Source organism: Prinia subflava, chromosome Z (genome assembly GCF_021018805.1).
Source record: "Prinia subflava isolate CZ2003 ecotype Zambia chromosome Z, Cam_Psub_1.2, whole genome shotgun sequence".
Classification (NCBI taxonomy): Eukaryota; Metazoa; Chordata; class Aves; order Passeriformes; family Cisticolidae; genus Prinia; species Prinia subflava.
Genome location: NC_086283.1, coordinates 74,250,468 through 74,277,377, shown reverse-complemented (window position 1 = coordinate 74,277,377; position 26,910 = coordinate 74,250,468). Strand labels below are relative to the sequence as shown.

The window sequence follows — 26,910 nt, the reverse complement described above, 5'->3', positions numbered from 1 at the left end:
GAGTGCTTCACTACCTCTGTAATATCTTTTCCAAAAAAAAAAAGAAACCTGAAAATTTATTAAAATTTACCTGTAATGTCTGAATATACATGATTGGGCACTACAAATAAAGATTATTAATGTAACTCCTGAAAGTCAGCTTTGGACAGGGTACCTGGCTGACTCTGGTGAAAAAAAGTAAGATGCAATATTCCTTTGAATCTGACAGTCTCAGTATAGACCCTTGTCTTGCTTACAGTCAGATGTCTAACAAACATGATTTTTGAGACTATTCTGTGCACAATGAGACAGGAAGTATCAAAGTTTCAAGATATCTACAGCTCAATGAGTTCTCATGATCTGCAGTTGCAGTCTTATACTCTGTTCATAACCTAAGAAGTAAACAGCAATACACCAGAAAGAAAATACTAACATGGAATTAGAAAAAATTGTCTTGATATAAGAAAGATTGCAAGGGCCACACGTTGACACACTAAAAACTGTGAAGTGTAGATTTGGCCCCCCTACATAAGAGACCCCTTTTTATTCTCACTTTTGATCCTTCAAAATGCTTTCTTTGTAAAATGAAAAGACATGACAGATCTATTAACATCAAAGAAATACAAACTCTTGATCTTCAGGCTCTCAGAGCAGTGCATCTTCTCCCCCAAGGTTAAAACGCATTTTGCAAGACCGAGCCATGCACTCATAGATAAGAAAAAAGATGCACACATACCAAAAAAAAAAAAAAAAAAAAAAAAAAAAAAAAAAAAAAAATCAGATGCTAAAGACGTAGAAGATCTGCTCAGTGGCAGAAATGAGTATTTATTAACAGAGACATCTATAAATTCTCACTTAAGTGCACATTTTAGAGAGGAACCCATACAAAAATACCAGTCTATACCCTACTGAAGAGAAAACAATTTTTGGGGCATTCTAGACAAAAGGTGGATTTTTCTGGTTATGGAAAAGGTAAACAAATCTTGCTGCACTTGGAGAATCTGAGAATAATTTGGCTAGAAGTTCTAATATTTTCATATAAATAATACCCACAAATTCTATTGAAATTCTGCATTTCAAAATAAAATAAGCAAATTCACAGCCAAGTATAGCAAAAAATCCTGTCTAGCCTCCATTCACATATTTGCATTTATTCAGAAGGAAAAAAACAAGCAGAAAATTGAAATAATACTGAAAATGCATTTATTAGTACTTAGCAATAACTGTAAGTTATACAGCTTTGAGAAGAAATGATCCTTTTTTATTCTTTGTATCCTATGCTTGATGCACAAAAGGTCCAGAAAGATTAAGGATCGGGTTTCTCAGAACTGTTTATACACAACCTACCTAAACTGAGGTCAATCAGGAATCGTCACAAAGTTCCCAAGACACCAAAGGAGCTCCTGCTCTCTGTGGGTACTGAGCTTCAGTCAAATGGTGTACAGCTTAGAAAAGTTTTCTAGCGACTTTCTGCCATAGGAAAATCCCTCACATTTTTCATGTAAATCTAAAAGCTGTTTTAAACATACTCATGTTATCCACATGCATACACTTGAGTCTCCAAAGCACTTCATTTCATTGTAATGTTTTTAGAAGTCTGTAATTCTTGATAAAAAATAACACAGAGCTGTTATGTAGAACGTAAATAATCAATTCAACAGAATCATGTTTAGTTAACTTAAAATTTTAAGTAATGTCTTTAGTAACAAATTTGTCTTTAATTAGTGCATTGCAAAATTATTTTAAAGGCATCTAAATTAATTTCTTAAGAGATATTTAATTTTAAAAGGAACTATATATTGTTAATATTTTTAAGGGAATCTATATCCATTTGATTTCAAAACCTGGACTTTAGAGTAGATACAGTGTCATTTTCCTAAGATGCTGTGGGACCTTTCTGAGTTGTAGTTTACCTCCAGATTTTAGAATACATACATCTTTAGATGCTACAACGTTTAAGTCACTTTCATCAGACCACAGATATTGAAAAAGGTCAGTGAACACATTACACTTCTACACATTAAGACTATGTATGAAGATGAAACTTTATAAAAGAGGAAAAAAAGCTGATTAGGATTTTCCACTAAGGTACTTCATCTGTGAATTCTAAAGATTCATAACACATCCCATAAACTAACTAACCCTTGCCCAAAGCAAATCTCCTTGCCCAAAGTCTCCTGCCCCAAAGCACCATATGCTCACACAAAAACACATACAGAGCTGGCATATATGTGAGCTCTGCTACTGGCAACACTAATATTGTAATTTTCCAAAATAACAAACTGCATTTGCTTAAATGGTTTTTTGCTTAAATGGCTTAAATTGCTGTAGCCTCTAATTTCACTTCCTAATTTTCAAATATATCAAAATTGTGATATAGTTGTGATATAGTCTGGTACAAGAATCTCCAAATCAGATTTTCTGTAAACGGTAGTGTCAATGAACACAATGCACAATGCCTGTTGAAACCTTATGTATTTCTGAGTGGAAGACTACAGCAAATGCCTTGCTAGGACACACTAAGTCTTGTCTGCTATCATGTCTCCACATCAAGAGAACATGACATATATGGGAATATTAGCCTGGGCAATTTTTGAGGTCCATTCACTTCATATGTGTAACTACATTAACAATGGCATTCCTGTTTGTTCTTTTAGTATTAATTTATGGACCTCCTGAACATGGATTTTTAAAGTTCTTTACAACTATAAATAATGTCTGCCTCCACAAAAACTAACAGCAATTTCCATTTTTTACCTGCTTTTAATAACTCTTCTACTAAAATCCCCAAACTCCACAGTTCTATTATTATTGAGGAGGTGGATATCCATTCTGTTTTCCTTCTCTCCTCTGCCCCTGTAATTTTGCAGACCTTAGCCGTAATCCCCACAACCCACTTCTGCCAATCCTCCTTGAAAATGAGTCGCAGCCTCGTCAGTCTCTTCTCACATGGCAGCTGTCCCATCCTCTGGACCATTTCAGCTGTCACTGAAAGTATTTTAGATAACTGCAAGATACAGGTGCACTAAGGTTTATACCATTTCCAATGATTTCCTCGTCTTCCTTATTCCTCTGATAGAATTACTCACAGGTTTAAACCTAGGTTTTTACATTAAAACAAATAAAGAAACAAACGGATTCTCTTTGTCACTTCTGCAATGAGTCCAGCACCTTGTGTACTGCCTACAAAATGCAACATATCTGAATCTGACAATATTCAGAAATATAGTAGCAGACTGACATTTCAGCACATTGTTTCAATGATACAACGTAATTGACCACAATCAGCCACTAATCACCACTAAACTCCAATTTATTGAGCAGAGCTCTTTATTTCAATTGCTACATTCTAAGAAGAAAATATGTATCCATCAGCTGAAATAAGACTTCAGTTTTATAAGAAACTTATTACTAAAATTGATATAAATATTTTCCTAGTCCTGAATCTGTGTTTTTCTCCTCCTTGCATTTCCTCCGGTTTGTCAGCAACCACAGACAAACTTCAATGCATCACTGGCCTCACTATGCCCTTATCTGTTAGGCTAATTTGCCTTTTTATTCACCTTCATTGTACCTTTGCCTTTCAGTCAAAAGATGTTAGACCCTACAACCTCATCTCAACACAACAAATTTTTCACACAACCCCTCCCTCGTTTATTTTCAAAATCCTTACATTTAGAGATACTATGCACTCTTTGTTGATGGTAAAATGTATGCTTTTTTACTAGGAGATAAAATTACTATTTCTCTCTTCAGTCCAGACATCACCTGCCCATACTCTCTACTATTATTTTACACATTGAAGTGTATGTGATATTCTTCGATGAAAACAATTACATAGGTGGAACTTTCCTGGAAATGCCCATACCTAATTAATGCTCACTGGCAAAACAAATTTCTTATCACTTTTTGTTTCTGCCTCCTTCCTCACAACTGCATGTATTAAAATAAAATCAACAGCAATGGAAGCTCTCTCCCGTTCATATAGTTGTCCTGAAGCAGAAAGCACAGAAAGCTGTACAAAGTAAATTAAAAACTGGTTCCTTAGTAGTAACTAGAACAAAACTCTACCCACTTAGATTTCACAAAGCTATATAGATATAGAATTTATATCCCAACAGAACAAATTTTAAACTTCTATTGGATTATCTTCCTGACAGCAGCCTAGTTGAGAAAAGGCTCTCAGAATTTGTTTTGTAGGAATTTGAGAACGTTATGCATTGTGAAATTCTGTTCTTTGCTACTACTTTGCACAGCAAGACTATGTCCAAAGTGTTTACAGTCATGTCCCAGAATTTCCTGTAAACTGAAATGACTATATGCCACACATTTTCAATTTTATATTTACGAGTAATTCCAATTTTTATTGTCTTTTATCAATATATTCTCAATTATATAAAATGAAGTTTCTAATCAACAGACAAAATTCTGCACTCAATTTTTCATAACATGTACCTTACAGTTTTGTGTATTCAGTGAAAGCCAGAGAAGCAATTTGTACACAACTTTATTAGTTTGTGTACAACTTTATGTTTAAACCCATTTTATAGCAATTCAGTCAAGGTGTAACTTTATTCTCCACATAACTTCCTTTAGAAGGCAGCAGTCAAAATAAATTAGCAATTTTCAAATAAATTTGTGCCATCAAAAAATTGCATATTCACAAGAATTTGAAAGACTTAAAAATATTTGCCTAATTATTTTGAAAAAATATGGCTTTAAACAGACACTGTTTAAGTCAGAATCGTCCTATACCTATGTTATTTTGGAGGGAGGGAGTTTACTGAAAACTAGTGTGGACAAAAGTGAATGGTGACCTTTCTATGCACACTTAGATATTCATAATTTTCTAAAGATGTTGTCAGAAATTAACTACTGAAACAGATGCTGGTAATCAACATTTTATCTCCGTTTCCACCAGTGAGGGTTAAGCTTCAGACATGGGATAAAAATACTGTAAAACACCACAGCAGTTGTTGTTCTGTGTGACTATAAGCTAAAAAAAAAAAAATCTAAATTTTCTGTACCACTGTTTTTTCTTCTTTCCTCCCTAAGAGCTTCCTATGAGAAGCTGAGATTATGGTATGTACCTCTAGTAAACTTCTGAAGTATGCAGACGTGTTCTTAAGCAATCTAGCAGACACATTGGAATTCACTGCCAGTTCTGACACAGGAATATTAATGACTCACATTCCTTTATCTGCCAGTGGTCATTACTGATGCTGCAGGGAATTAAACACACTGAGATAACTACCCATACTGTAGTTTCTCCAAAAACACTTGCTGTTAACAGATAACATTAATCTAAATTATGTGGGTTTGTCCAACTCTGTAGGGCCATTAAAATACAGTTCCCATATCTAGATTTTTGGGTGTCTGGGAAGACTGGACACCCTGGATTTTCTGATTCTGGTTTTATATACGCTCAAAAAAATTCAAAAGATAAAGGCTTTTTTTCACTTGAGGAACTTCACTGCCTCTATAGTCAGAAAAGACAAAGTTGCCAGGGCTTAATGCTTCTTGGATTCCCAAGCTTGCAACTCAGCTCTGTTCAGTGCTCTGCTTTAGGGAGGTAGGGGCTTACAGCTACCTGAAGTAACCACAGCTCTGAAAGAGACACCACAACAATCTTCAGAGCAGTAAAGATACGGACAGAAAAATGTTCAGAAGAACCATTCTGTAATTTTCTTCAATTTCTTCTGAAGTTCAAAATCCTGATGATTTAATTTGGAATCTACACTCTACAAAATACACACAAATCTTTTCTTCATGTTACATTTCAAAATGTTTTCTTATGTACAGATTTAGAAATAGCAAAAACACATTCTTGAAAATTATTTAAACTGAAAAATTTTATTCCTCATTCAGCTCACAGTTTTGCTGTTAACATTTGAAAATTGACACCAGGTTAAACAGATATGGTGGTAGTTATGGCTACTGCCGAAACTAAACTATTCAAATTTGCATCAATGTAAGGATTTGAAAAACAAGAGTTGGATAAACTGTGACTCATGCAAAAAGCTTTTTTACCTGTAGTTTCTGCAGTGAAGTCAGTATGTTTGGAATGATCACATAATATTTTCATTTTCTCTAACTCTTAATGTCAACTATCACATTTATTCCAAAGCCTCCACTCTGCTGCAGAGCAAAATGAATGCATCTAGAATGGTTTGGCATAACTAACAGTCCCACTTTCCCCTAAAACTAAAACTTTAACTGATGGTGATTTACTTGACCAATATCATATGTAATATCATATGTAACAAGTCCAATACAAAATCATTCTTGCAACAGTATGTATTAATTTTCATCAAATCAACTGAAAAATGTCCTGAGGTTGAACTGAAGAGAGCATATCAAAACTCCAGAAAAAGAAAAAAAAATAATATAAAAGAAAATTGGAAGCTACCTTCCCCACCCTCCAAAAATCCCCAGCTTATAGTTCAACTCTCTTGACTACATCACCATTCTTAAAAAAAAAAAAAGACAATATAACCAAAGGGCTGTATCTTACATGCAGTGCATGCAATCAGCACTAATATAAACAAATGATACTGTAAAAAATTACCAAAAAAGAACAGAAAGATTTTATCTTTGAATTTTTCTTGTCACTGTCCATACTTGAAAGCAATTAATTGAAATTATCCGTTCAAAGATATTGGAGTTTGAATGTAAAGCTAATTTACTCTGAAAAAAGTTCAGTCCTAATTATCAAAGGTACACGTACAAAAAAGTACATAATCCCCAGATTGGGCTTCACTGCCCCATACAGTGATTATGAACTTATTCTGGAACAGTGAGGGTTTTTACTATGATCCAAGTCTGTCCACCGGTAAGACCTACAATAACATAACTGCTATTTCTAATTTAATTACTTTGAAAGATCTGTTGGGTAGTTTAGTGTTACGTGCCTAGAGAGAAAAAAAACTTCAGCATGGACTGCATGAATGTGTTTCAGCTAGCTGAGCAACATAAGAAGTTTTTAAAGAGAAGCAGCGATATCAGCAAGGAAAATCCACATGTTCTAAAAAACTAAAAGTTAAAAAAAAGTGAAAAAAAAAATATATAAAGGAAAAAATGTTTCACCAATACTAAATTACTGTCTTTACATCGTATTAAACAAGAATTTGTCTCAATTACTCCAACATCTGTTCTAAGTAATCACTGTCCTGTCAGAACTGATCCTGGCCTAGAGATGATGGTATTAAACTGGTTACCTGCATGATGACAACTGTCAAAACATGTATTAGAAGTCAAAGAACAAGCTAAGCACCATTCACATTTCAAACAATTTGGAATAGAAGCTATATACAACAAATGCATTGTTTTTAGTAAGTATTTCTGTTTGCCTTCTTACAATGACCTGCAAACACTTCTGCTGAAGCAAGAGAGAATTGTAGCTTCTCTTTTAAAACAGCATCTCCAAAGAAGTAACGAAAGAAAAATGTCAGAGCAGAACCTATGTAGCCAAGAATGAAGCAAGAGCACTAAACAAACAAAGTTACTGCAACACAGCAGAGAATTCTGAAATGGTGGTCAGGCCTTTCTCAGTGTGGAAAAGGAACAGGATGCACAAGAATCAAAATTACTAAAAAAGCAGGATGCAGACTATCTGCAGAAAGATATTTGATTTTATTAATACAAATTAAACTCTTATTTTTCAGAAACTGGAATACTAGGAATGACCAGGAATAACACTTTTAGAAAGATTTTATATTTCCTACATTTCTTTGAGCTCAGTGGTTAAGTGACCTCAGCGACCCTTGGCAAGGTCAGAAACACATAATTAGGTACCATATTTAATAGTTTTAAAAGAAGTATGTTAGGTAGGAATCTCTGAAACATATCTGCATCTTGCTGTTAAACAGATTAACCTGCATAAAGTAGATACTGTTCTGTCAGTTCATTTAAATAAACATGAAAAAACTTAATACTTCTCTTATGACAAACAAAGCTATATTACTAATATCTCAGAAGATAATGGTGAAGTATTGCCATCAACACAGAGAACAGCCCACCCAATGAAAAACACTGAGGACTAGCACATTGCTGTTCCCCAATAAAGACTAATGAACAAATACTTTCATTCCTCAGTGAAAATGTGCTGTACTCCTTAGTGCGCCCTAACCTACAAATACCAAATATAAAAGAAGACATCTAAAAAATACTCATAATTCTTGAGATTTTTCACTTCTTGTATTTACAAGTATCACATCATATTACTAACACCAAAAGATAAAAACAGCAAAGGTAGCTTTGCCACCTTTCAATTTTGCTTGCTTTTCTCAGTCAAGTGTAAATTCAGTTTCTGGATTAAGAGTAACAATCAAATCTACTTTTCACACATGCTTGTTGACACAGTACATTTATTAGCCCATGCCAACACATTTCAGAGTGTGGAATCTTTCACAATGATGGAGAGAAACAAAGGTATCTCATTCCCTCCCTCTCTCAACTGTGAAGGTTGTATGTAAACTGAAAAGTATTAAGGACTACTATTGGAAACCTGTTCAGTACCCTTACCCATTCAACTACTCTAGAAAGTGTATAATGTAGTGTCAATGTTTAAATATACCTTCTCTTCTGCAGTGCCTTGATGTTAGCAATAGGAAAATAATGGCAAAAAAAGAAGGCATAGCCTTTACAAGGTGTCAGAGAAAAAAACAATTTTTTTTTGTTCCATTTGTCTCATCTTCTGTGTCCTCTCCACATTAAAATGAAGCAACATGGGCCTGCCACTCTTTGTGAATAATTTCAAGAAAAGCACTAGGTCAAAGCAGTGTCTGCGACCTTTTAGAAAGAGCAAGACAAAACAGGAGCAAGAGTATCTGCAAGAGCAGAGGGCAGAACAACTCCAGCACAGCGGGCACTTTTCTTCAGGTAAGCAGGGCTGATCGTGGACAAAGACACATCATTCTGTGTGTCTGCGTACAAAAGGCTCACAGATGCTGCCCTACCTCACCCAAGCCACAAAATAACTAAGTCTGTGGAGATTAAATGTGCCTCCCAAATAAAACACTGTGTGTAAGATGAAAATGTGACTATATCGTGACCCTCGAAGAAACTGGCAGAAGAACATTAGTTTAACACTCACAGTATAAATGCAGTATAAAGTGGAGTCACATAAACATATATATGACACACAATTTAATTAATACCATATAATGTATACCATTTGTATATATGTATATAATTATTTAAGCAACTTAAAAGCTAGTGCATATTAAATACTTGAGACTCATAATCTCATTCTGAGAGAAACCGTCATAAAAAAGCTGATCTTTGTGCTTCTTACAACTTTTAAAATACGCAGAATATTATAACTGCAGAACTGTCCAACATATGGGCCCACTTCCCAATTAATTATTTGCTGCTAAAGTGTTAAAATGTCCTTGGCTTCACCTTAGACACAATCATTCCAGCTGGTCATTATCTAACTGGGAAGGTGCCAAAGAATCTCAGCTGTCAGTACACAACAAACATGTATGTTTTGTCCTTTTTTCCTCCATTTATTTCACTTTCACATCACTGCACTTAAAAGAGGGAAATCTTATTAACCATGAAACAGAAAAATTTTTTATCTCTTTTACTGCTGTGACTCTGTATACCTGAAGTGCAGGTGGTAAGGGAGGGTGATAAGGAATTCTTCTGTATGCATTTATGGAGAACTGATTCATCCAGCCTTACTAAAGCTGATTCTAATACTCTGTGTTTCCACTGAATTTAACAGACGTGTGAAAAACCACAGAAGTCTTCTAAAGACAGAGCTGAAACAAAGTTATTGATTGGTCATGTGCCTCCATAGCGACAGGAACTAGTGGAAAAGTAAGAAAATACCCCTCAATGAAGTGAATGTTAACAGTCAGCTTGCAGTAAACCTGCATATCAACAGGTGGAAAGCAAATGGCTTTTCTCGTTTGCACATTACTTCTGCAAGAAGCCAAAGGACAGCTGGGAGAAGAAACACATGTAAACAAGGCAGACCTAATGATTTCCTAATTAAAAAGAAGATATTATCTTCCCATTAATAGATAACCTAATGGACCAAACTCCAGCAGTTTCCTTCCCCTCAGTACAAGTAAATATAGGTGCCTTTCCTCACCAAATTGTTTAGGCCAGCCGCTAAGTTGTCAGTTCTGCTTGATTTGTTTGGATACTGTACTCTGTGACAGCTGTCGGAAATAATACATTAGAACAGCTGTTGCAGCACTTACAAAGGGATGGGAATTTTAATTGGACTGGATATTAATTGGGAGGGGAATGTCTTTTTTTTTTTTTTAATCCAAGTTAAGACAGAAATATTCAAAGAATGACGGTATTTGACCCACGTCTGGTAACCACGGTTGGTCTTTGTTTTGACTGTGCAACTTTGTGACAGTGGCCTCCACCATCTAGGAGCGTCCACCATCTGGTTTAGCATGAACCACTCCATGCTTAAGAAAAGAAGCATTAAGAAAAAGAACAGTAAGAGAGCTGCATAAACAATCCTTTTCAAATACTGGTTGTGATTACAGAGGACCTTGAAATTTTTGAAGAATCACTCAAAAGGAAACTCGTTCTTAGAATTTTAGTAACCACCAGCTGAAAACACAATTATTCATGATGGCCTAGACTCAAGCATAAATGAATAATAAGCTTACTTTCAGCATCAGCATAGAGCAGCAAGCACAGGAGCACCACCATTGGCCTGACTACGTGCATCATCCGACAGCTTGGCACCAGCATGCTTTGGCAGCCTTGTTCTCACTGGCTTAGAAGCCACTGCGAGTCTGTCCAGTCTGAAATTTCAGATGAAGTATTTTCAGAGCCTGTGAAAAGATAAAAATATAATTAGCAAAAATAGGCCACAGTTTTTCTTTTCTTTTTTTTTTTACACATTCACAAATGAGGCAAAACAATTTAAAAGACAAGAGGGTAAGGAAGAAAGTGAAAGAAACATAATTAATTTCAGGCTATTGGTATATAAAAGAATATCCAAGACACATATGTTAGCAGTGTTTCAACACATTTCTTAGTGTACCATTACCACATAATCAAGCAACTCTCACATCCTGAATCTTTAGTCAGAGCAACAGCATGTTCTGAACCAAAGAAAATAGTATTGTTGATGAGGTTTAAGACATCACTGGAATGCATATTGTGTGAAGGTAATCAGAGCAGCTTAGATATCCACAACAAAACCACATGCAAACAGGGAGTTGATACCCTGGCATCTGGCAAGAATAACAGTGCAAAATGTACTTCAGAACATATTATTAACACTTTGCATAGTTCAGCAGCTTTCAAAGGTTAAAATTCCTGTCGTGATTTCCTACACATATCTGAATTATGCCTAATAGAGAAACAGAAATCTGGCATTGAATAAAGGGCTGGGATCTCAAATCAATCCATCTCATTTATTAGAATGCTTAATTGAATATTATACACTGGCAGAACTACAGCTCAAGTACCTGACTTGAAAAAAACAGTCTTATCCTTGTACAAATAAGCCACGCTCATAGAAATTATGGAATATAAAAATATTGTTCTCCTTAGACAGGAAATAATAGAGATATTAGAGATATATCCCTACGCAGCCTGACATTGGCACTAAAATAAGGTGAAATGCAATTATACTTTTGGAAGGATATGCAACATATAAGTTAAGTTATTAACTTATTAAACAAACTTATTTGTTAAGCTTCATTCTAATTTCCTCATTATCGTACAAGTGGTTTCCATGCAGTAAAAATGAAAACCAAGAGGGCAAAGAAGAAAGTATAACTAATTCCTATTCCACTAAACAGATCTTACAGTTTTGTGGGTGGCATTAATAGCCCATTTTCAGTACAGGGAAATGCCCACAAGAATTTTCTCATGGAAAACATGATCAGCAGGTAGAAATCCATGCTATGTTATGGATCTCTGCTGTAAAATCATCTTTTGAATCAGCTACTGCTATCAAAAAATACAAGGCTAAGGAATCTTCATAGGCAAAATGCTAAAGGCACCAGCTCTCCCCTTTCATTGCTACCATCTTCATGCCAGCATTTCAAATGACAGCAAAGTCCATGAGACACCAGTCCTGTCGGACTCAATTTGTGTCCGTGCAAGCGTATCAGAGCCAACTGCTGTATAATGATTCCAATACTATCACAAAGATGGAGATGTACAAAATACACTTGGAAGGAAGAGGTGCTTCTTCTGGAATGCAGGAGTTACACGGGAGCCCTGAACTATCTCTAAAGGCAGCTCACTTAAGAAAAAAACTATCTTTCCACTAGTACACAACCGGGATGGCTGATGTGTGAAGGTGAACGGAGAAATGTGGTGGGTACTAAGCACTTCCTTACTCCTTTCAGGGGCAGAAGCAGAGAGGAAACAATACCGATAATTAATAAGGGCAGCAGAGAAGGGGAAAAAATGGTGACCACAAGGGTACTTGTTTTTTACACAACCATTTTTTAATGTGGCACGGGGGCACCTTATTTTCATGCATTTCAAGTACTCCCATGAAAATACTAAATGTGGTGGCTAACAGGAAAAATATTACTGTCTGCTTGGGGAAAAGCAGAATTTTAAAACTTTATGATCCTGATATGTGAATTTGCACTTATCCTATGAAAGCTGCCTGCAAATGGAATGTATCACAAAACCTTGCAAAGCAAAGGTTGAAAAGAAAAAAGAGCTTTTTTCTTTTTTTTTTCTTTTTTTTTTTTTTTTTTGGGAAACCTCATTTCATTCATTCTAAATGCACATGCAACCACTTGGGAATACTGCACTCATTTTGTCTGCTTTGAAGGTAATATTCATTATCACTCAGGTCATAAAATGAAAGCCCTCAGTATTCCCTTTCTTCCATGTTTCTGAGAGTCACGACTTTAGCTAACCTGATAATAAACACCAAGGTTTCCAGAAGACCCTTTGCTTGTTGTTGGTTCTCCCTCTTCACCTGCTTAGGCCCTCAAGCAAACGTCTATTATTTTAGGTCAAGGGAACATAAGCACTAGAGTAAAGACAGTGGTTGAGTGGTTTTCTTTCAAGCTGAAGATACACTGCTAATGGAGGCATGCAGGTGATGGGCTGGTAATATAGAGAAAGACAAACCACGAGACGTTCAGGTACTATCAAGATTTTCCACAAAAGTCTGCCTTAGCTTTACCCACAAGGAAAACAAACGTCCAGACATGGCTACTGACTGACAACTGTACCAACACCGATATCCTATCACACGGTACATAGGTCTGTACTTGGCTTATGTGTGAAAACTAACATGAAGATGCAATTCCTTAAAAGGACTAAATGAAATTATGAAGACAACCATCAGCTTCCACATCAAGCATTAGTAAGTCTTAAATGTAGTGTAGTTCCCCTCCTTTTCTATTTCCTCCTGATGATGGTTCGTTACATCCTGAGTGTGGTACCAAAGACCACACAACAACAGCAATTTCCAAACAGCATTTTCAGCACCAAGTTATACTAGTCTTGTCATCAGAGGACCAATACTTGCCTTGCAGAATTAATCTTGGGTGAGGTCTCTCTTAGCAGTCCCTATTACAACATTCATGCTGCACCAAGGTAGAAAGATGGGGTTTCTCCTTGGTATAAGATCACAATAACCACAGAGAGGTCAACAGTTCTTTGGAAAAAATATCTCTTTAAGAAGCTTTAACAAAACCTGTTTTTATTTTAGGTTGAATGCTGTATAACTGCCGTATTAAATGATCGAAAATTACTCTTCCAATATCTCTAAAAGAGCTGTCTTTGAAACCAGGTAATACAGCTAACAATAAAACACAAGTGAGAAAGAGGATAGATTTTCCCTGATTAGTGGTATCTATTAATAGGATCAGTAAAAGTGCAGATGTGCAGCTCCCCAGAGTGTTCAATGCACCGACAAAAAAGAATTCTCCTCAGCAGAAGCACAGCAGATGATAATACCAGGGCATGGGCACGTGTACCAATTATCCTCAAAAGGACCAACTAGGTGAATGAAACATCTGAACATCAGAATGCTCCCCTGCAGTCTGGTAGCAAAAATAATCTTTTAGGTGCTATCACAGTACTCACAAGATGGCTCCGCTCCCAGACAGTTAAAGGAAATGCATACCTGGGGTAAATTTCAGAAACAACAAAAAAATAAAAGTAAACACTGATTTTTTTTTTATCAACTTGTCTTTCCATGCCTTAATGTGCATTTAAATGCTTGCTAACAAAAATTCCACTCAGCAGGGTCAGAAAAGACTTAATATGGACAAAAAAGGACTCAGATGCAGGGAGCCACACTGACAAAAATAACTAAGCAAACAGTAACTTACAAAATTTTGGAAGAAAGGGATTATGAAGGTGTGAAAGTTCATTTGTGCTACAAACAGGACTTCTGGTTCATGTTTTCCAGTTTTAAATTGTTTATAGAGACAGGATTTTAGATCATGGTCATCTCTGGTTTGTCTAAAGGACTTCCCATAGAAACCACCTATACTTCCCCTTACGAAAGTAACTGGATATATCTTATATTAAAAGAACTAACCAAACAATGTTGTTTCTCTAAGAATACATGGAAGCAAAGATTAAAACAGATGAGTTTGCTGAAATTCTATTTCTACACTTCATTCATCACATCCACAATCTGTAATTACACCGATTTCCACTTCTAATACCATGGAAATGCAAGAGAAGAAATAAAAAAAATATGTATTTAAAACATTACTACAACTAGTAATGGAAAAGGTACAAATACTTGCTCTATTTGCATATCAATCATGACACCTTCTTAAAAAAGAAAATAAATTTTATGCAAAAATCTTGGCTGCAAAAACATAACCGACAGCTGAATCATTACTAGAAAGAATAGAAAATAATGTATAAAATTAATTCTCATAAGCTCTTAATCAAAATCAATTCAGAAATACCTCTGGGTAAAACAATGTCTTCTAAGAGAATTAAGTATATTTCCCAAAGCAATGAGGGCAACTGACAGAAGCAGAAGTGCCACATTTTGTTTGCTCTTTTATTGATTAAACATGATAAATGTTTTCATAGTTGACCTGCTGGAAAAGTTCCATGTTTCATTATGCTTTTATTCTTAAAAAATCCAAAATACAAACACATGATTAAGGAAAATTGAAGGACAGCTGTGCTGAGTGCTCAAAGGTTCAGTCATATCAGCCTCTGGATAACAATACACCCTAATGCTTGTCTACCATTGCTGAATTTCTCTGTTATAGTTATTCCAAGATGAGTGAGCACCCATCCTAAAACAGTAGGTTTCTGATGTTATGCAAGCATTTGAAGTACATCACTACAAAAGCATAAATGAGCTGCAGTACTAGATGGAATTTTGCCCATATAAAACAATTTAATATATCAATCTGATTATACATTGTAATTCTGTTTTAGACTACAGAAAAGATTCTTCTGTTACCATGAAAAACAGAGTGGATTTTTTGGTAACTGGAGAAATTGATTAAATTGTTTAGTGAATTATTCAACTCAACGACAGCAAAGTACCGTGAAATCACATCACCAGGATCTTTTTCTTACACAGAAAGTTGTTTAAAGGTTTCTGGTTTTGCTTACGAGAAGACTTATGCTCATACAGAATCATAAACCATACAGAAAACCTTGCCTAGCCTGATGTTAATACAGCTTCAGTTCCATTCTATATAATGAATTAAAATACCAATTATAAGCTGACAGGTGTCTCGATGCTTACAAACTTCTGCCATCTTAGTTACTTCTGCAGATCGTAAGAACTTTTCTTACACGTCACGCAGAAACAATTCATTAGAACATTGCCTAACTTCTTAACTTTTTGCCTCCAAATACTGGCTCAAGAAAAAAACTTTGTGCTGGCAATGGCTGAAGTGCTGCTGAGCTGGAAATAGTCTTGCTAGATGAGAAAAGTATACCATGTTATCTGTGTATGGCTACTAAAGCTATGTATTGTTGAGCATCTATGGAAGTAATTTAAGACATGTTACCAAGCCACAGATATTAAGCAGGCAAATGAAACATCTTCCACCAAGATTGACTTCTTGCCTGAACAAACACAAACTCTGCCAATACCCAGTCTTAACTCCTGTGAATTACTTGAATACATTAACCCTGAAATAGTCCTGCTCTGACTTTGCCCATATGAGCAATAAAAGAAACCAAACTCTATTCTGACACTTGCTAAAATAAAAATCAACAGACCTACAAAAAACCCCAAATAAAATCCAAACAAACAAAAATCTCCCCCCCAAAAAACCCAAACCAAGCAAACAAAAAAGACTTTAAAAAAACCAAAACAAACACCCAAGACAGAAACATAGCCAGAGAGACAGAAAAGTTTAAAAAAGAACAGCAGTTTACAAAAAGAAAAAAAGAAAAAAAAAAGGGAAAAAAAAGATAAAAGAGGTAAAGTTAAGTATCTTGGCTATGCCATCATTTTACTCTTTCTTACACCGCAGAAGAGAAACAAGGTGAAACCATACTAAGGTGTCTAGAACCACCAGGTCACTCACTAGTGGTGTCCTCCAGGGATCAATACTGGGCAAGTCCTATTGGATTACTTTACTGAGGATTTGGATGAGGGGCTTACACCTTAATAAATTCATGGACAATACAAAGTTGGGTGCAATTGTTGACTGTAGACCTGCCTGAAGGGCAGGAAGGCTCTGCAGGGGGATCTGGACAGGCTGGATCGATGGGCCAAGGCCAGTGGTGTGAGGGGCACCAAGGCCCAGTGCTGGGCCCTGCCCTTGGCTCACAACAACCCCAGGCAGTGCCACAGGCTGGGGCAGAGTGCCTGGAAAGCTGCCCAGGGGAAAGGACCTGGGGGTGCTGTGACAGTGACTGAACATGAGCCAGGCTGTGCCCAGGTGGCCAAGAAGGGCAAGGGCATCCTGGCCTGTACCAGCAATGGTGTGGCCAGCAGGGCCAGGGCAGGGATTGTCCCCCTGTACTCAGCACTGGTGAGGCCACACCTCCAATCCTGTGTTCTGTTCTGGGCCCCTCATTCCAAGCAGGACATTAAGGTGCTGGAGGGAGATCAGAGAAGGGCAATGGAGCTGGGGAAGGGTTTGGAGCACATGTCCTGTGAGCAGCAGCTGAGGGAGCTGGGGGTGTTTAATCTGGAAAAAGGGAAGCTCAGGGCAGACCTTATCACCGTCTACAACTGGCTGACAGGAGGATGTAGCCAGGTGGGGGATCAGGCTCTTCTCAACAGAGCAAGAGTTAACTGTCTTGAGTTGTGCAAGGGGAGTTTTAGAATGAATACTAGGAAAAATTTCTTCTCTGCACAGGTGGCTAAGGACTGGAACAGTCTTCCTCAGGAAGCTGGTTGAGTTGCCAGCCCAGACATACACACATAGTAATTAGGGACATGGTATAGTGACGGACTTAGTGTTATAGTAACAGCTGGACTCAATCTTAAATGTCTTTTCCAACATTAAGTTGTTCTAGATCCTATAATTCTATTAATTGTTTCCTCTGAAATCTGGTTTAAGAACAATACAGTGACTATGTTTATGCAAAAACATTTTCAGACTGATTTTTGACTTGTTTGCCTCAAAACAAGAAAAAGTGAAAGAACGTATCATTAGTACTAGGGTATTTTCCATATACCGTCTTCTTTGGCTATTACATTACTTGAAAAACACTGGAGCTGTGTCTCTATCACCTCTTAGAAGAGGCTAAATCCATGAGCATGTGAGTCACATACAAAAAACATTCTTAGAGCCACTGTGTCATATCCCACATATACATCAGACACTCCCAGGAAAAGGGTCTCCAAAACTAGATTTCAGGCACACGCTCCCAAAAGAGTCTTACAAAAGAGCACAACTACCTAGAGCAGCTAGACTCTACCATGAGCAGCTGAGTTTTGAGACCACAGTTACTGTCCAGAGGTGGCACCTGTCTGTGGCTTGCTTCTTCACAGAGCTTAGTAGGTGGATGACCTAGCAACATGATTCTATAGCTCCACTGCTATGCACGACACACACGTTAACATTGCTCATATCCAAACAGCCATCTTATTTTCAAGACCATTTTGCCCTTCCTGTGTCTTTTTCAGCAGGGATATTACGAAAAATTCAGGTTATTACTCATCTTTAGGATCAGGCATGGTTGAAGCATACCAGGTATCACAGATACTAAAACAAAACTAGAAATATATTTGCAAGTTTGGAGCTAAGTCAAATCTAACTTCAGTATTACAATGCTTTTTTCCTCTATTCTCTCTAAGTTCTCCTTTTATGGCTTTTTCCTTTTTACTTTATGGTTTTGTTTCAAAACTATTACTTGCTGGCTAATCAGATTGAAGCATGACTGAGACAGTGAATTTGCAGTACACGCAGGACAGCAATCCAGCTGCAGCTAGTTTAGCCTGACTGCACTTTATTATGATGTTGCTGATGGCAATACAATTGTATTAGAAGAAGAGATGGAGAGCTGAAATGGTTATTTTTCAAAAGTAGATGGCATTATAAAATTTTTTGGTAATAAAAGACAAAAACTTCCTGAAGCAATAGAAACACTATGCATTTCCCATACTAAGATAGGGCATACTTGTGCATGGTTGTCCACAGGTCTTCTTTTACATAAAATACAACAACTAAAAAGTGTCTTTTTATAATATAATGCATGTTTTACTACACTCAGAAATAAAAATAAAGTAATAAAACTCTGAAAAAGAGAGTTAAAAGGCAACAACAACCTACAGATATTTTATTGTTGAAATTTCCTTAATAAGGAAAGTACCAAGTGAACAGTACACATCTAGACAGCAAACTAATGTCATTACGTTGACAAGCCAGTTTGATACTGAAGAAAATCATAAAGTCATCAGCCAGGCAGCACAATTCATAGCATGTTTTTCTTTACAGACCTCATTAACTACTACAGATTGATCTGTAATCAGAAGAAATGAGTGGCTTAGTAGGGCCACTTGAAGTGGCATTTCAGGTGTTTAACAGAACCTCTTCCTCAATCCTCTTCAAATGGGAAGTGAGAAGCAGAAAGTTTAATCCTCTTGTATTTAATCTGGTGAAAGCCAACTGAGATCAACGAAAGATTTCCGCTGTGAAACCTATTACTGAACATTAGACAACCTAACGACTGGAGACTGTACAAAGCATTAACCAGTACACTCCCTTCTAATTTTTGACTTTAAGATTTTCTCTGCACTTTGAAGTGGTGCAGCTCCCATACCCAGAGCTTTCATTCACAATGTTTTTCCCAGGCAACTTGACACTCATATGTCTTAGCTACAAGAACATGATAATAAAAAAAATCCCTCTTAGGCCTGTGGTTCATCCTCTTACAACTCTGTTACAGAGTACTAGAATAGATTAAAATGCATTATGTATTTTCCATATATTCTTCACTGGGTTTATGTTCGTCTCAGGAAACATTTCAGCAAAAACGTTTCAAATCTAAGTACTGCGACAGCTTCCCAAGCACTCATCTTTTTTGGGTTGATGATATTAAACTAACTGTGAGTTTATTCTTACAAATATGCTGGCCTTAGCAACAAGCTGGTAATTTCTAGCCTAACTGTTAATTGTATACTGACACTGTGTAACCTTCATCTTCTTTCGAAGCATCTTTTTGTCAGTTCTCAGTAACAAAGTGAGAGTATGTGCTACCACCCAAATGAACATTATTTTCATAAAGGGTATGAGAAAAAATAAGTCTGAACTCTACTGTATACAGCTGTGGAAATACCCTGCAACTTATACACCATACATACTAACAGTACATTGTGATGAGATACGAAATGCCGCAATGTCACACAGTGATCCCGTATTTAGCAAAAATTGTTCTTCTACCCATACACTGGAGCAGTTTCATCCTGCTAAAGAACTTGCTGCATACCATTGATTCATATATATGCTTAATTATCTCTTTCATTGCTCAGGAACATGTCACAGTTTCTGAAACAAGCAATCTGTTGTCTCTTCTTTCATAAATGAGCAAGAAAAATCAGAGAAAGAAATATTACAGAAGATTAAATTGGTGAAATAACCAACTGCAGGCACTACTCATCGTTTGTCTTCTAAATTAACAGTAAAAAGTCATAAAAAAGAAACGGACTAAAGATATGACACAAAAAGAAGGTTATTGTCCTAGTTATGTTTGTCACCTTTCATAAAAAACACATGGATGAGAAAACACAGAAGATGGTGTCTTAGATTACAGCTCCCTGTCATTCAGATTTTGAGTACTTTCATAATCTCAGCATCAGAAGGGATAAAAAATACACATATAAGATAAAACAATACATTTAACATCCAGTAAAGCAAATGTTTAAGAATATGCACAAATACACAATTGTGTACACCCACATGAACACACAATTACAAAAAGAACTGATAAGCAGAGCTCAAATTTGTATGAAAAGACAGAAGTGGACGAGATAACCTCACTGTCTTTCAGACATGTGCCTCATACACAAAGGCTTCCAGGACTTCTGCATTTTCCCTCTGCTTTCATTTCAGCTTTTTCTCATTTCCAGTATTTCTAGATGGAAAGTTGTAATCAGTAAACACACTGCTACAAGATTCAAACTAAATAAAGAGTTTAACCTTCAGCTATACAATAATTTAGTATATGATGAAATTAAACTAGTGAACGAACTAATGAAAGTAGAGAACTAGTTTCATTACTAATTCAACTGAGAAAATACTGATCTAATGAAATATTAAAAGGTTCATATAGGTGGCTTTCAAAAAACACTTCAGAATTTTATCCCCTGTTCTGTACAAAATACCACAGACTGACATTACAGAAGTACACAGTAACTTTAAGCCTTCAGACAGTCACATTGAAGTATTTCAAGACTTTTAAAGACTCAGCTTACATTAATGCCTTTTTTAGAACATGAAACAAAACTATTTAAAATTCTTGGAGGAAATGCACGGTATAATCTTACTGACTGTCTATAGCATCATTAACATCCATGTTACCACAGTATTGTTTTCCAAACACAGGCAGAAAAAGGTTTATGCCTTTTCTTCCCCACAAAAATGTCGCCGATGTGACACTCAAATTCCATGTGAAACACAAGATTGTGACTGACAGTCTTTTCTAGAAATCCAAGTCTGTACACATTAAACTATGAATGAGGGCTGTAACTCGCAGTGGACACTCAACGGTCAAACATTCCCCTGGAGTGTTAGCACTGTCTCACAGAGATAAAATCTCTGCAACAAATTTTAGAGGGTGCTGTACATAATGATATATTAGACAATTTAAAAACAAAACCTAACACAGCCTAGAAAGACAATTCCAGTTTTGGCTTCATTTACTCACAATCGTTAGTTTTAACTAAAAATCTGGCTAGATGAATGAAAACTTTTTGTTTGTTTTAGATGAGTGCATTCTGGTTATTTATACTGATAACAAAGTACTATTTTTCAACACATTTAAAGGCTAGAAGATGAGCCTGATGTTCTACTTGAAACACTGCAAGGCACCTGTGGGAGTTTCATCTTTCACAACAGAAATGCATGAGCAACTATTATAAATCCAGTAAAGTTTCTCCAGCATTTCTATTATAACTGATACGTCTCTGGGTGTGTGTGCTGTCCCAGGAGTATTGTTCTGGATTGATTAGCATTTTTATAATGAAATGCTCGATTACAGCTTTGAAATAGGTAATTATAAAGGGAGGGTGTATTTTCCAGTTAGGGATTTTGTTTTGATTTTTTTTTTTAATTATTAGTGCATGAAAGGCAGCTGTAGAAGTTCTGACTGCACTGTTGCCTCTTTGGAAAGAAACTACATTTTGTTGCTCTCACTGTGCATAAGTTAAATTGAATTGCTAGTTATGACTGGTATGGGAGTTTTATTTTCAACTGTCAGGGTGTGCAGCCAGCTGTAACCAATTTTTCAATATCTTGAAAAGCCTCATTTGAAGTATACAGATGTGAATGACTTTGGGACCTTGTCGTTAGTAAACAGAAACATTTTTCAAAACATTTTACAATCCTAATTCTTCAGTGTAAAAGAAAACAACAAACTGTAAAGAAAGGTATACCTTATACATAACATATGGATATTCAGTATGTTAAAGGGCCAAAAATACGTTGGTGGTATGTCCAAGTTCGGGCTCATGTTTCAGACTTTTCTTATGTATATTATAATGTTGTTAAAACCACCTTCTGCCAAGAAAAAGGACTCTTTTTTATGAAGTTTAACAGCAAATGAATGGGTAGGGAGCGCTTTTGACTACAAGGGTTAGAAGTCAGGAGAAAAAACTGAGTATTTCCTTAGTGCTCTGCATACTGCAGCAAGCCCTCAATTTTAAAAGAGGTTTTCTACTAAAGAAACTTATTCAGCTGTTGAGCTGATATGTTAGTTTGAATGGTTTGATCCATGAAGGCGCTAGAAGATACACAAGAATTATCATTTTATTTATTATTCATAAATTAGAATAACAGAAACAACTGGATTAAATGAGAAATGCAGGGATGTACCCCAAGCAATCTCTAACCACTTGAAATCCAAACCCAGAATTTCTTAGTCCAAGGAATGGACATACAACAGATCTCTGCATACAACAGACCCTCCACTGCTGCCAACACAAGGTTAATGATGCTTGTTTGAACAGAAACAGGCAAGTCACAGGCTAAAAGAACAAGGGGAGGGAGAAAGTAGGGGATTTTTAATGCCTTGAACAAAATCTAAACTCCATAAAGGTGATCTTGTTCAGGTACCTGCAGATGAGTCTGTCATGTCTTTTGAAGTCTACAGTACGCAGACTCTTACCTTACTCTTTGTAAAATTTACTTCACAGTCACTTCCTAGTTATTAGCACTGTGGAAACCAGGAGTACTTCCACAAATAAAGTCATTGTTACATTCCCCTATTTCAAAGACTCTGAAACCACAAATAAAACAGTTTGCTTCAAGAATTAATTTAATTTTTTGCAAGTCAGTGGCATTAAATATCAAATAAATGTGAATCACTATTTTTACATTTTAACCAATGCAACTCTTTTTTTTAACATTTAGGCATAATCTTTAGGTCAGAAAATAAGCAGCCTGATACATTAATTTAGTCACGTCACAACTACTGTACTACCATAAGAACATTTCCACATCAAACATTTTAATTTGAAATGTTGTGATGGAAGATCCAAATTTCCAGACCAAACTTCCACCAGACTTTGTGTCAGAGACTGCTTGGGATCTAGGACAAAGATGTACACTTGTTTACTAAAATACCAAAAATTACAATTCATTTTGGAGGACGGCTTGAATTATCTACATAGAGTTTGTTTTACACCTTATCTGTGGATTCGGGAATATACTGGAATGCGTTGGTGTAATACATTTGTTCCTATATTGCATCATCCTTTTTTTTCATTTTTATCAATAGTTTGCACATCTACACAAGAGTCAAAGCCGTCATTTAATCTGGCATTGAATTTGGTATCCAGCAACAGACAAATGCTAACTGAAATGCAAATCCTTCTCGAATTATTTCAAACAAATGTTTTTTTCTAAACTTCTTCCAACAGGTAAAGATAAGAACTTCCTTGAGTTCCTAAAGAAAAAAAATATACAAAAAACTTATGCTCATACCCAATCTTCAAACTTAGTATCTATCTGTAAAATGTTAAACCCGATCACTGCACACAACTGACAAATGTAGAACTGTGGAATTTCATTCAAACTCATTAAACTTTAAAGCAAAGTATCATATCAAACTGATTACAATAATTTTTGCAATTCTGATTCTCACATAGAATTTATTGGTATTTGATATAATTACAGTTTCAGACATATTTAAATGTCTGAAACTTTTTCATTGTTCTGCTACTGTTTAGTTACAGAAGAAAAATAAAAAATAATCTGCTGCCACACTGTTCTTCTTCATCTTTTCTCTTTAGTAGACTTCTAAGTTAATAACCATTGCTGTCAACCTCAGTGCTTTCTACGTTTTCCCTCACAGTGAGATCCAAGAAGACTTAGACACTGAAATCCCTCAGAAATTAGGCACATTTGAAAATTTATTTAGAAAATAGAGACTGGAGCTCTGTGAATATATGTTGGAAGTAACATCTATATTAGAGGGTAAAATATGAGCACACAGAAAGATTATGCTACAGTTCTGTAGGAACTGTGAACACATCCAGCTGTGTCTACTCCTAGGCTATCACTTTGCAGTTATCCATGGAAGTGCATTATGGCTTACTAATGATCTGCAATCATTAGCAAACTCTGCATGCATAAATACTCGTGAAAAGGGTTTTTTCCTGACTCAGCATCACAGACACAATACTGGACCCTAATCCTGACAGAATCTAAGGCACCCAATTAGTTACACTTAGTTACAGAAAGGTCAGTAAACATTTAAACACACCTTCATGTTTAAGTAGCTGAGGTAAATGGACTGATCCCTCCATTGCCTCAAAGGATGGTTCTTTAATTTGTAAGGGATGTTTGCAGATCTTTCTATTAATTAAAAAAAAACAAACCTCACCTTTAAGCAAGGTCAAGGGGACATTCTACTGAGCACTAAAACACTAGTAAACTTCCTTTGAAAGTGGATCTGTAAGAGAATTCTTACTTCCACATCCTGAAAACAGTGGATATCGACTTTACAACAGGATGTCAGTCTTCACCACAGACACCTGCATATACACAACACATCTGCAAAAAGTAGGAATTACCAGACTGCCTAATTATCAGACGATTGACAACAGAACCTATTTGAATGATTACTGGTTTGCTGGGGTTTTTTTTTCCCCTGACACTCTCTAAGATCTTTTATTAGGCAAAAAAATGTATCTCTTAGCAAGACTTCCTCCTGTAATGGTGCACGCACACCAATTCAATCGCTTTTCTAATAAACTGTGAACAGAAAAGGAAGCTTTATTTTTCCCTTAAGGTGATTTCAGCATGTCTCTTTTAAGTCACACACTAAATCAAACTTTTTGTGATGCCTGGAGTATCTATGTAGTCAATCTGTATTTCTGCACAGAGACATATCTAGCTGCATAGGTGTATTTCTATGGACATGCAGAAACATTTTCTTATACATCCATAAATCATCAGAATAAAATTTTTAAAAGTTCAGGGAAAACACTTGTATCAGAGGCAATTTTTTTTACATCAACAGTCAGAGTAAAATCACTGTTTTATTATTCAATTACTTAAAGTGTGAATGACAGACCATGACTTGCTGACAGAGCTCACCATTGCCTCACAGAAACTATCTGCAGTTCACAATATTTACTTCCCAAGTCTGACATGATTAAAAAAAAAAAACAAAAACAAAAAAACCCAAAAACTACCAAAAAAATCCAAACAGATGTAAAGCCAAATTTAAAAGTTATATTACATGTCTTTCAAACAATGAAAAGTGCAGTGGACTGAATATGGTAAATACTACCTCTTACTCAAAGCACCTGCTTTTGTTAGCAATTCCTTCTGGAGGATTCTCCAGAGTGCTTATGCTATGTTCTCAATTCAAAGAACCTAAACAGTCAGATTTTTATCAGCAGAAAATGACAAGACAGCAGATGGGATACACAAAAAATTGAAATGATATGTACATAAACCTATATATTTTTAGTTTATATATAAAAAATATTTCAAAAATGTTACTGTAAAACTAAAAGGTAGATATGCAATTATTTCTTTTCTATATAATAGGTAAGTATATTTTTAGGATAATTAATAAATATGTTGCTTAAAAACTCTGAGAGGTCTCAACTTAATAATAGCTGTAATCCCAGTTTATTTAATGCTTACAATCCTTCTGAATTGCTTTGTATACTTCTTCCTACAGGCTGAGTGTGAAAGCACATAGGTTCTGTATTCAGAGAAAAAAAAAACCTGCTTAGATATGTTCCCTTTTTAACAAATAATCTGTTTGCTACTAAGCCAGGAAAGGACCCTAAAACCACATAAGAGACCTAAGGTCATGGAAATATTCTCTTTCTGGAAAGAGGAAAAACTTGTTTAATTTTATCAATTAGAGCTATTTTAAGAAATAAGTATCACTATCCCTTGTATCGAAGTGAGAGGTAAGTCTCATTTGAAATGTCTGGTATGGAAGCAAAGTTCTACACTTCTCTTTCATTCTATATAGGTCATTATTCAGATCACAGATCTTGGATGTTTAAGATCCGTAAGAAGCAGAAATCCATTCTTAGTTCTAAACTGGCACAAAAATAAAGCAACCTAAAATTTAAAAGTACTTCTAAATTTTAAAAGGTTCATATGAATACAGAGAGCATGAAGCAATACCATTATCTGTAAAATTCCAAAGGCTGCTCCTTCAACTTTGTAGTATTATATTTTACTGATACATTCCAAAATAATATCAAAAATATATCAGTTATTAGTAGTTATAAGTTAGAAAGAAAATACTGAAGTATTTTTTACGGATATCAGTATAACTTTATTAGAACAGACATATAAATTTTGATACATTTGGACATATCTCTGATTGTGTTATTTATTAAAGCAGTAACACTGCAGCAAAAATTACCTGAAGTAAATTTCAATGCCTTGGAAATCAACTAGACTGTGAAGAACACAGAGGCTGTGAAGAACACAGAATCACTTAGAATTTTAAATCAGAGAACCAAAAGAAAGCTGGTCTCTTGATTTAAGAGTTTCTTTTAATCTTGTTTTGATTCTATTAGCATTAATAGTCAAAAGACTAAAACACCATCCTTGCTCTCCAAAATCCAAGATCTTATCTAAAGAATACAGGCAGAAAAATTCTGAATGCAAAGTCCATTGAATAAAGCTATACTCTAAAAGGAAAGCACGGAATTCAGTTGGCTGGCCAATTTCAATTACTTGTCCTGGAACTAACAAAAACCATGCTCCCCAAAACCCCAATACAAGGCAGTCTTTCAGCCCATATGTACTACCACTACTCCTAGTACTGTAAAAGCCACACTATTCTAGAACTGATATGTTAAAAGAATCTCACAATTAG

The 26,910-nt window shown here is 35.8% G+C and overlaps 1 protein-coding gene across 1 annotated transcript in view; it reads right to left on the bottom strand.

Moving 5' to 3' along the window:
* PTPRD (protein tyrosine phosphatase receptor type D) overlaps positions 1-26,910 on the bottom strand; it is a 369,891-nt gene that overhangs the window by 277,898 nt on the left and 65,083 nt on the right. The window contains exon 2 of the mRNA XM_063422525.1: positions 10,620-10,787. Coding sequence (XP_063278595.1) covers positions 10,620-10,704 — 85 coding nt within the window. The 5' untranslated portion in view covers positions 10,705-10,787. The remainder of the gene's footprint in view (positions 1-10,619; positions 10,788-26,910) is intronic.